The sequence below is a fragment of the Octopus sinensis genome, linkage group LG2 (assembly GCF_006345805.1).
Source record: "Octopus sinensis linkage group LG2, ASM634580v1, whole genome shotgun sequence".
Classification (NCBI taxonomy): domain Eukaryota; kingdom Metazoa; phylum Mollusca; class Cephalopoda; order Octopoda; family Octopodidae; genus Octopus; species Octopus sinensis.
The window spans coordinates 45,496,718-45,509,217 of record NC_042998.1 but is presented as its reverse complement, the minus strand read 5'-3'; the positions used below and the strand labels follow the sequence as shown (position 1 = coordinate 45,509,217).

Below are 12,500 nucleotides of genomic sequence, written 5' to 3'. Positions count from 1 at the left end.
ATTTCATCTGCCACTACATTCTGAGTTCAAATTCGGCCGAAGTTGACTTTGCCTTTCATCCTTTCGTTACGCACTGGGGTTGGTCCTTGTTTGTCCTCTCTGTGTTTAGCCCCTTGTGGATAGTAAAGAAATAGGTACTTAATTTATTGACCTTGAAAGGATGAAAGGCAAAGGCAACCTCAGTGGAATTTGAACCCAGAACGTAAAGACAGATGAAATACTGCTAAACATTTCGCCCGGCATGCTAATGTTTCTGCCAGCTCGCCGCCTTGAAGAATGGAAATATTTAAAAAAAAAAAGAAAAGAAAGAAAGAAAATATCAGGTCTGGCTAGGTGTAGGCCTGACCGTGTGGTTAAGAAGCTCTCTTTGCAACTACATGGTTTTGGGTTCAGTTCTACTGCATGGAACCTTGAGCAGGTTTCTTCTACTAGGATTTAGAAGTTATTTTGAATTAAGTAGTTAACATTTTGTAAGTTGAATTGGTAAGTTGCTCTAAGATAAATGATCTAGATTGAATGATTTAAGTTTAATGGTTTTAGGTTAAGTGTAGTATGAGTATGGGAGATTTTGTCCCACTGTAATAATTTCAACTTTCTACTAATGTCTACAGTATCCTTTACCAACATTGTTAATACTCTTGTTCACATTTTTTATTGGTTGTTCTTTTATTGTTGTTTTTCTTTTGTTTTTTGCAGATCCAGGAAAATATTAGAGCCTTCTCAGACATGCGATATCCTCAAGGGCATAATCATAGTGCTAAGTTGTTTCATCCTCAACTATTTGGATATCTCAATGATGTATCACATTATACGTGGCCAAGCTGTATTGAAGCTCTACGTATTTTATAATATTGTTGAGGTAACTAACCACTGCTTCTTATATTTTACAACGGCTGAGTTTGAGATCACAAAATATCTATTCCTCTTCAAAGCTACTTGGTGCAATTTAAGGCCTCCTGATTCTAAATTCAATGTTTTGACAGATTCTGCTATGAGAACTAGGTTATCAATATACAAAAGTTCCTATAGACATCCAATTTTAAATTATTCTGTTATGACCTGGATAACAAATAGGAGGGGTGGCCTGAGAACTGAGTTTTGATGAATGCTTCGTTCTTTAATAAATTCATTGTTCCCACTTTGTTAACAATGTACACAGCTGAAACCATTTAGCAACCAACAAAGTACAGAACATGTACCACTGCCAAAGGCCTACTCACGAAATGCTGTATAGAGTGGCTTGCTCTTAGCTAGGAATGTCTCCTATAGTTGTCTCACTAGGAAGTGGCTATTGTTGGCACTATGTCTCAGTACAAACTGAACTGCTGCTTATTCAAGTTCATTCTCTCCCTAATTATTTGTGCTATAACTTTTTTTTTTTTTGCTACTGTCATAATTTGTCCATCGTTGCCAGTGCCACTGGACTGGCTCCTGTGCAGGTGGCACATAAAAAGCACCATTTCAGCATGGCCATTGCCAGTACCACCAAACTGGCCCTCGTGCCGGTGGCATGTAAAAGCACCCACTACACTCTCGGAGTGGTTGGCGTTAGGAAGGGCATCCAGCTGTAGAAACTCTGCCAGATCAGATTGGAGTCTGGTTCGCCAGACCTCAGTCAAATCGTCCAACCCATGCTAGCATGGAAAGTGGACGTTAAACGATGATGATGATGAATTTGGTACTGCTGCAGTTGTTTCTTTCAAGAGCACCTCCTTTGCCTTTGTAGTAGTTGACTAAGAGACTGCTATGCCAGTCATTGGGAATACACTTCTTTGTATTACCCATTTGGTTATGCAGGTGAGCAAATTATCTCCTACGTTGCTGTATATTTTCAGCATCTTAGTCAGCAGCCCTGGCAACGATCACACTCAAACGGTGCTTTTAACGTTTCATTGGCATGGGTGCCAATCAGGCGGCATTGTCATTGGCCACGACAGCGATTTCACTTGCCTCAACAGGTCTTTGCAAGTATAGTTTATTGTCCAGTGATTGAATGGTACTCTCAAACAGGCTGGTTATACAACATTGGCATAGGCCATTGTTATGGTCCCACTTGGCTTGCTGGGTCTTCTCAAGCACACCATATCTCCAAAGGTCTCGGTCACTTGTCATTGCTTCGGTGAGGCCCAATATTTGAAGGTTGTGCTTCACCACCTCTTCCCAGGTCTTCTTGGGTCTACCTCTTCCACATGTTCCTTCAACTGCTAGGGTGTAACACTTTTTCACACAGCTGTCCTCATTCATTCGCAACACATGATCATACCAGCACAGTCACCTCTCTTGCACACGACATCTGATGCTTCTTAAGACCAACTTTTCTCTCAGGGCGCTTTCACTCTATCATGTATGCACACTGACATTACACATCCAGCGGAGCATACTGGCTTCATTCCTTGCGAGCTTATGCATGTCCTCAGTAGTCATGGCCCATGTTTCACTGCCATATAGCATAGCTGTTCGCACACATGCATCATACAGTCTACCTTTTACTCTGAGCGAGAAGCCCTTTGTCACCAGCAGAGGTAGGAGCTCTCTGAACTTTGCCAGGCTATCCTTACTCTAGCAGCTACTCTTTCAGAGTATCCACCCCTGGTACTGACTTGGTCATCTAGTTAACGGAAGCTATTAACTACTTGTAGTTTTTTCCCCTGGAATTACATAATCACTTTGCCTGTTGGAAATAGCAGCCAAAGCTAAATCTCTCTCAAGCCACATCCTATCTTCAAAACTAAGGGATTGCATATTGAATAACCTAGTCTGAAATAAACTACATCTGAAAAGGATGTGATGGTCATGGCTAGATTACTTTTTCATTGTAAGGTCAATAGGTCAATTAGTGTTGACCTAGATTAAAATACCCATCATCATCATCATCACCATCATTTAGCCAATTAATGCATAATGACCCAATCAAACTAAATGAAAGAGACACTATGATGAAATACAATTCACTTCAGCTAGGAACTTGATTAATACATAAGTGGAAACTATTTTGTTAGCTTGTGGCGTTGAACTGAAATCTCTCAAGCCACATCCTATCTTCAACTAAGGGATTGCATATTGAATACCCTAGTCTGAAATAAACTACATCTGAAAAGGATGTGATGGTCATGGCTAGATTACTTTTCATTGTAAGGTCATAGGTCATTAGTGTTGACCTAGATTAAAATACCCATCATCATCATCATCATATCATTAGCCAATTAATGCATAATGACCCAATCAAACTAAATGAAAGAGACACTATGATGAAATACAATTCACTTCAGCTAGGAACTTGATTAATACATAAGTGGAAACTATTTTGTTAGCTTGTGGCGTTGAACTGAAATCCCACCATGAGCAGAACCTGTTATAGACTGATATGTCTTGAGGAATAAGTGTTTCTTATGTGTTTAACGTCTGGAAAACTGGAATAAGCTCCTATACAGCAAGAGAATTTTGTTGTGAAAATAATTGATCCAGTTGTATGCAAATTTTCAAAATTTCAAAATCCTTCTTTATTAACAGTGGAAAAACTGAATATAAAAACAAAAAAAAAACTGATTTTGATAAAATTAAAAATGAATTTCTTATATAATATTAATCTTTTCATTTTTAAATAATAATTTCTTTTTAATATCTGAAGATGGTTCACTTTTATTTTTAGTTTTATGAAAAAAGTTTTTGCATAAATTTTTCCATGCTATGGGTATAGGTTTGGCTGTGTGGTAAGAAGCTTGTTTCCCAACCACATAGTTCTTGGTTCAGTTCCAATGTGTGGCACCTTGAGCAAATGTCTTCTACAATAGCCCAGTCTGATCAAAGAATTGTGAGTGGATTCGGTTGACAGAAACTAAAAGTAGTCCATCTTGTGTGTGTGTATAAATATAGCAATATCGATATATTAACAGAACAGGCTCACACAGAGTACAAAGACACAAAAAATTTGTATGGTATTACAGATCCAACAGCTGTTTCTTGGGGTTTGGAATTACACCATAATGTTGACGAGTGCAGTTCGCAAAAAGTCATGGACGTACAACTAGTAGTGGAAGCATATAAACATTAGTTAAATCCAGTCACTGTCTTCAGGGTGGAGACATAAGTACCTAACATTTCAAATCATAATGCAGGGAAATTGAAAAGTAAAATGTGTGAAGAGGAAAGCTAATAGAAGTAAGCGGAGCAAGGAAGTAGGTGGCTTGAGGGGCATGTGGGGAGTGTTGAAGTAAGGAAGGGCAAGAAGAGATAAGAGAGTCAGAGCAAGAAGAGAGAGGGGCGAGTAATTAGGGCATTGAGAGAAGTTGAAGTAGAATCAGCAGGTGAGTGAGAAAGTGCAGAATGGGTAGTATTGTGAAGGATGGTCATTGTTGTTGGGTTTGACAGCAGGTGTTAATAGTTGGAGGGGGGGAGGCTGTAGAACTGAGAAAGAGAAATATATATACATATATATATATATGTAACTCCAAGAAAGTTAGAGGTTGTGAATCCAACCTGCTAAGGGATAATATCTATCCAATATACTGCTGGTAGAATACCCAATTATTAATACACAAGTGTTCTTTATTGCATTGCAATTACATTACCTAGTGTATTAATGGGTGAAGGTGAAGAGATATTTTACCATTAATTTATATAGCAAATAAGAAAATGGAGGAGAACAATAGATAGTTCATCAACTTTTAGACATTATATTATATTAACTTATTTATTTACTAAACTGATAATTACAATAATATACAAACATATAACATATTATGCTTTACATATAAAATATAGTAATATATAAGGATACCAGTAATTATTATAAAATAACAATACACACACACACACACACACACACAAGCACATATACACACACACTACAATACCTTTTTCCTGAGACACCCCTATTTCTTTTACCTTACACCTCAAACTAATATCTATTATTGACCATTCCTCCATTCTTGTTCACCATTTACTACATTCAGTTCTACCGCCAACTCTAACCACCTATCACTCTTCTATGATACTCTTACTAACTTACCAACCTACACTTCACAATCCTATGTCTGTCTTCTCTCTTATACTCATCTTCTTGTACCTTGATACTACACCCTGATACCTCTTTACCACCTGTCTTTGTCTCTCTTTCCAACCACTTGCATCTGCCTTTATATAATGCAGAGTAGCCATATCTCATCTATAACAAAACACCTCTTCCTGTCCCTCTATTATACTTTTGCCTCTCAACACTTGTCATAAAGCCACAACCCTCTCTACTGCAATCTCATTCAACTGAGGGAGCTTTTTCTTTCTCTTGCACTCAGTATGCTCTGTAAAGTATTGGGTGAGACAGTGTAAGCAGTGATATATATAAATAGGTTATTACCAGTTCAAATATGCTTCAGGCATATTCAAACCTGTAAACCTGTACTAAAACTATTCAATGTGTCTTGTCATGGAGAAAATTCCTCTCTGTAGACAAATAGTGTAAATACATTTTGTAAAGTGGTTGATGCTTAGGAAGAGCTTCCAGTCATAGAAACCAGATCCTGTCAAACTGTCCAACCCATTCCACCATAGAAGGTGGATGTGAAATAATGATGATGATACATACACTTTTGCATTGAATTTCACTCACAAAATTTTAATTTGTAGCACAGGTTTTCAGTGTCATTATCTGTTATAATATGTGACATGACTGGAACATATTATTGACACTGAAAGTGCAAACATCGCTGTATGGTTAAAAAGTTTGTTTCCCATAGTTTCAAGTTCAGTCCTACTACATGACACCTTGGACAAATGTCTTCTATAGTTTCAGTCCAACCAAAGCCTTGCAAGTGGATTTGGTAGGTGGAGATTTAGAAAGAAAAAAAGCTTGTCACATTACCATCACTTGTTCGAGTTGCCACGCACAGGGACTGAACCCAAGACCACATGTTTGGGAAGTAATCTTCTTGACCACACAGTCATGCCTGCAATTATTATATCCGCCTTACCGAAGGTGGAGGTATTGTTTTCAGTCATGTTTGTTTGTCTCTGGACAAGATAGCTCAAGAACCACTGGGTGGATTCGGATGAAACTTTCAGGGATGTTTGGCCTCATGACTGGCATGAACTGATTAGATTTGGGGATTGATCCGGTACCAGACAAGGATTCTGGATTATTTTTCCGGTTTTTTTTTTTTTACTTAAATTTTGAGAGCAGTCAGGTTCATTTTTAGTATTCTCGTTTGTGAAAGCAGTCAAGTTTATTTCAGATATTCTCATTTTAAAAATCATCTCCAGCTAATTGTTGAGAAGACATTGGTGTTGCCTTGGCAGAGGTTTGCTCTGTCTGAGTCCCTTGTTTTATATTTTATTTTATTATTTTTGTTTTTGGAACAGTGAAACTCAAAGCAGACAAAGCAAGCGAATATTGGATGAAAAAACCCCTTGGATAGGAAAAGTCGAAGGCTGCACAGAACACCTGTCATGTTTATAGAAGATTTAGGTTCAAATCTCGTGGGCAACCTTTGGCTTTTCCTATTTAAAGAGTTTTTTAGCCCCAATATTTACACACTATCATTTTTAGCTTTTTCTGCCTTCAGTTTCACTGTTTCTAACTATTGGGTTGTCTGGAAAGTTTGTGACGATTTATAGTAGCTTACCTTTCAACTTATTTTAGAACATGATTGAGTCCATAAAATAGGAATTGACTACACCTCCATTTAGAGCACAGTTTAAGCTATCTTTTCATGGAACAGGGTTTATGTTCCTATAACCTGTGTTAGTTCTGTAACCCTTTAAAATGGAAGATAAGAAAGTTCATTTTCAGCACTTGAAGCTTTGGGAACCAGACAAAAATTGCTGCAGCTCAGCTGGGATGTGTTACCCCACCCTCCATATTCACCAGATATTGCTCCTTCGGATTTCCACTTATTCAGGTCTCTGCAGAATAGTCTTAATGGTAAAAATTTCAATTCCTTGGATGACAAATATATACCTTGATGAATTCTTTGCCATGAAACCACCTCAATTCTGGGAAGAGGGTATTTTCAAGTTCAAGGAAAGATGGAGACGCATTGTGCAACAAAATGGTTCCTATCTGGTTGATTAAAAATGTAATGGCAAGTATTTATTGACCTTTTTCTTTCCTTTAAAAATCGGCACGGACTTTCCAGACAACCCAATATAATTATTTCACATTTTCTTGAAACTTATAAATTCTAATGATGTCAACAACTTATATTATTCTATTTCATTTTATTACAGCTGGCAGATAAATTATTTATTGGTATTGGACAAGATTTCCTTGACTCTCTCTTCTGGAGTGCAACTGAACCTAGAGGAAGGAAAAGGGAACATATTGGAGTCCTTGGTCACCTTATTTTAGCTATTTTTTATGTTAATATCCTTTTGATGAAATGAATTATGTTAATGAACATAGTATTGAGCCATGATTATTAATAGATTAGTATACCTGTTTTATACCTGTTAGTATACCTGTGTACTTCAACTATATCTATTTGTGTTATTTAAAATACACACATGCATATATTTTCTACAAATATGCAAGCCTACATAAATATACACATATAAGTCTATAGATATGTATAAACAGAGTTTTTTTTTTTTTATTCTCCCACAGAGTATACATAGAAAGAAACTGGACTAACAAGTTTGCTCTAAACTCACTTACTTATTACATATATCATCTCTATATGTGTTTCAGTGACAAATCTAAGACTGAATTACATAAGGTTTAGTCTTAAACAATTCAGCCTTACAATAGTCACTGGAACACATGTAAGGATGCTATAACTCTTTTACTCTTTTACTTGTTTCAGTCATTTGACTGTGGCCATACTGGAGCACCGCCTTTAGTCAAGCAAATCAACCCCAGGACTTATTCTTTGTAAGCCTAGTACTTATTCTATTGGTCTCTTTTGCTGAACCGCTAAGTTACGGGGATGTAAACACACCAGCATCGGTTGTCAAGCGATGTTGGGGGAACAAACACAGACACACAAACATATATACACACACATACATACATATATATATACATATATACGACAAGCTTCTTTCAGTTTCTGTCTACCAAATACACTCACAAGGCTTTGGTCGGCCTGAGGCTATAGTAGAAGACACTTGCCCAAGGTGCCACGCAGTGCGACTGAACCCGGAACCATGTGGTTCATAAGCAAGCTACTTACCACACAGCCACTCCTACACCTATAAGTGAATGATTTTTAAACATACTTCCCAGTTTTTGTGTTTTACACATGTATTTATGTATGTATGTGTGTCTGCTTGCCTGTGTGTCTCTCTCTGTCACTGTATCAACCAGGCTGTTGGATATTGTTAAACACCACTGGTCACAGTGTACTCCCTTGCATTGTTGTAGCTTTTGAATGATGCCATCTTACTGGATAGGAGGGCCGGCCAACATTCCGTCACAGGGTTACACATTTTCAGCAGAATGGACTGAAACCGGGTGAAATGAAGTGCTTTGCTCAAGAAGACAATGCACTGCCAGTATGGGGATTGAAATCATAATCTTGCAATTGTGAGTGCAACACCTTAACCACTAGGCCATGCACCTTCAGTATATATGTATGTGTGTGTGTGTGTGTTATATGTTTGAGTATCTTTCAGTGAGAGCACTGACAAACCACTGTTTTTCAAGTGTAATATTTACTCTGTCCAGCTTGCACAGACACTCACATGTCCCTCTTGTCGTAGTAAATGAAGTGGAACAGTAATTGGCTGATTGGAACTTTTTTCATCATAAGACAATATCTTTATATATAAAAGTGAAGTTGTGTGTCTGTCTCCTATGATTTAGATTCCTAACTACTCCCACATTTTGCGGTGCAGTGTAACCAAAAGCGGGTATCTTATAGTTGTGATTCATATCGAGCCCTTCTGGGTATTAGCGCATGTCTACGATGAGTCTACGATTTAAAAAAAAACATTTATCATAATTTTTTCCCATTTTTAATGCATTTTGTTGCTATTATATAAGGGAAGTAACTCTCTAAAAATGTATTATTAAATCTCAGAACGTAAAAAGCTACAGTAACACCCCCCCCCCTTTGTGGTTAGCCATATTGAGATGGCTATTATACTTTACATCTCTAAAAATGCTTATATAGTTATTTCCCTTACAAACCCGAGCAACGCTGGGCGATACTGCTAGTAAATATATAAAAATGTATGTCTTTTTGTCTCATGCTTTTGAGATAACTTACAGAAGAATTATATAGCTTGATATCCCTATAGTTAAGCCACAAGATTGACCATTAATTTTCCATTGGTTTAAGATCCTGTAAACAAGGCCAGTTTAAGATTCTTATTAGAATTTAACCATTCTTTCATTATTTTCAAAATATAGATTAGCCCTTTATTTACCATATCTCTGTTGAAATATGTGGTCTTAGTTGCAATTTTAATTTTTAAAATAATGAAGAATCTAGTGAAATAACTTTGTTATTATTAAGCTGGTATTTGAAAAATTAGCATCATTTCTTGATGGAAGGTTCTAATTTAACCGGCCATATCCGGCCCAGATATTCTACATGTTTTATGTTCAAACTGGTGATATCTAGCCTCTCACACCTAACCTACATTGACATTCTAAAAATAAACAATTGCATCATTGAAACCTCAAAGCTACAAGATAATGCATGATTAATCCAAAACAATTTAAGTGAAAAAATATTACATTTAACAGAGTAATTGGAACACTAAAGGGTTTAATCATTTTAACCCTTTTACTGCAAAAATCAAATATAACAACTCAAAATTTCATGATTCTGAATTATGGAAATCAATTTTATATACCAATCTATCTTTTGTTGAGGAATGTCCTGTTTGAAAAACTGTTTTTTGTTGAGATATTTGAAGATTACTGAGGCAACAGAAAATACCAATTCAATCTTTTGGTAGACATTTAACATTATTGGAATAACCACCAAATTTGATCTTGCAGCTAAACGGTTAAAGCATGAAATTTGTAAGCTAGAACTAGGGTCAGTCTCTGAAGGGTTGGTCTCAAAAGGGTTAAAGCAACATGTTTTGAATAATCATAACCTTTCGCGAGGTAGAAAAAGCACCCACTTCACTCTCGGAGTGATTGGTGTTAAGAATGGCATCCAGCTGTAGAAACCTTGCCAGATCAGACTGGAGCCTGGTGCAGCCCACTGGCTTGCCAAACCTCAGTCAAACTATCCAACCCATGCCAGCATGGAAAATGGATGATGAATGATGATGATGATATGTCAGTATAAGATTTTGAGGTAATTGCTATTTCTATAAAATATATTTGCAATTTTCTATTTGCATTCAAAACTACCTTTACGATGCCTCTACTCAAAAGTTTCCTACCCATAAAGAACAGATCGTCTTTGGAATAATCATGTTAGTGAAATGGGTTGCCATCTGATATGACAGGTTTTTGTAGAAAAAAAGAAACTGATAGAATAAATATTGGGGTCAGTTTGTTTGACTATAAAATCCTTCATGTGGTGCCCCAGCATGGCCATAGTCCGCTGACTGAAACAAATAAAAAGTAATTGATAAAAGTTGTCTTAAAATTTTTATGAATAAATTTTATACACATTCTATAGTTTTGTTCTACAATACATATTTATATAAATAAGATTAGTGGATGAACAGCCGGAAGGTAAATAATAAAATCTATTAGGATTAAATTCTTGGAGACAAATAGATGTTGAAAAAAAAACAAAAAACAATAAAATAGTTAAAAACAGCCTTAAAAGAATGGGAATTTATAGAGAAACTATATAGAAATATTTCGTTTTTAGATTTGGTTTGCAAGATTCTTTATATGAGTTTGTGTGTTAAAGCATATTCTGTTGTGTCTGGGGAGAGTCATTTTCTTTTTGTGCCTTATAATGTAACACACTCACCAGTAAAATTTCCACTTATTTTACTGATAAGTGTGTTACATTATAAGGCACAAAAAGAAAACGACTCTCCCCAGACACAACAGAATATATAGAAATATACATGTTGCAAAGCATATTTCAGAAATCAGATTTGAGATCACTGAAAACTTTTAAAAGTTCCTAACTCGCAAACATTCAGATTACTCTGTCAAATGTAATGCTTACTCATTCACATTTTTCTGAATAAATCATGCTTTATCTCATACCTTCAAGATTTTGATAATATGACTGTGACGAGCTGGCAGAAACGTTAGCATGCCAGGCGAAATGCGTAGCCGTATTTTGTCTGCCGTTATGTTGTGAGTTCAAATTCCGCCGAGGTCAACTTTGCCTTTCATCCTTTCGGGGTCAATTAAATAAGTACCAGCTACGCACAGGGGTCGATATAATCGACTTAGTCCGTTTGTCCTTGTTTGTCCCCTCTGTGTGTTGCCCCTTGTGGGTAGTAAAGAAATAGGCATTTCGTCTACCGTTACATTGTGAGTTCAAATTCCGCCAAGGTCGACTTTGCCTTTCATCCTTTTGGGGTCGATAAATTAAGTACCAGTTACACACTGGGGTCGATGTAATTGACTTAATCCCTTTGTCTGTCCTTGTTTGTCCCCTCTATGTTTAGCCTCTTGTGGGCAATAAAGAAATATATTTTTGGAATAACATTGTAGAGTAGATGCAAGAGGCCAGGTGTGGCCAGTTTGAATATAAGCAAGCAGAATATTCGAGCTGGATATGGCCAGTTTAAACGCTAAAGGGTTAAACTGTTGTTCTTGAGTCAACAATACACATGTTCTGTTTACTATCAAATATTTCCTTATCTAACTGTACTTCTTCACAGCATCCTGATTCTAGTCCAGGCTACAATTTTAAATGTAGCTTTCAATTCTCATAACAAATCTCTCCTTATCATTATGATGTCTAACAATGTAAGTTAACCTACATATATATTTTTCACTTACAACCCACCTTATTTTTAATGTTATATCTCAATTGTGCAATGACCTTATCTTTTCCTTTACGTTGAAACAAGAAAAAAAAAAATGTTTTGTAAGTTAAAACGCTATCTCTGCTTTATGTGACCATAATCAAGGTATTCAACTACAATCATTATTGTGTAATACTGTTGCTGAGCAAGATACATAAGTCTACTTGCTCTTGCTCTAGTTTACCTGACTGACTTATAGGCAAGCCTTGTACTTTATAGTACTTTACAGCTCGAAGGTCATTCAGCTGTAAAATCAATTAAAACAACAAGCTAATAACAAAAAAATAAAACCATTCACTGTAAACAAGTATTGAAAATGAATGTATAATAATAAAAGCATGTTAAAACAAAACAAATTGAGTACATATAAGGTTGGGGAATTTTAATTATACTTTATATATCTATATATATATATATATATATATATATATATATAGATATATATATATATATATATATATATATATATATATATATATAATTAAATATATATATGTATATATATATATATGTATATATATATATATTTATATATATATATATGTATATATATATATATGTATATATATATATATATATATATATATATATGTATATAT

The 12,500-nt window shown here is 35.8% G+C and overlaps 1 protein-coding gene across 1 annotated transcript in view; it reads left to right on the top strand.

The window, feature by feature from the left end:
- LOC115229904 (transmembrane anterior posterior transformation protein 1 homolog) overlaps positions 1–12,500 on the top strand; it is a 92,301-nt gene that overhangs the window by 58,586 nt on the left and 21,215 nt on the right. Inside the window, exons 4-6 of the mRNA XM_029800165.2 lie at positions 697–859; positions 7,222–7,357; positions 11,745–11,842. Of these exons, the coding sequence (XP_029656025.1) occupies positions 697–859; positions 7,222–7,357; positions 11,745–11,842 (397 nt within the window). The remainder of the gene's footprint in view (positions 1–696; positions 860–7,221; positions 7,358–11,744; positions 11,843–12,500) is intronic.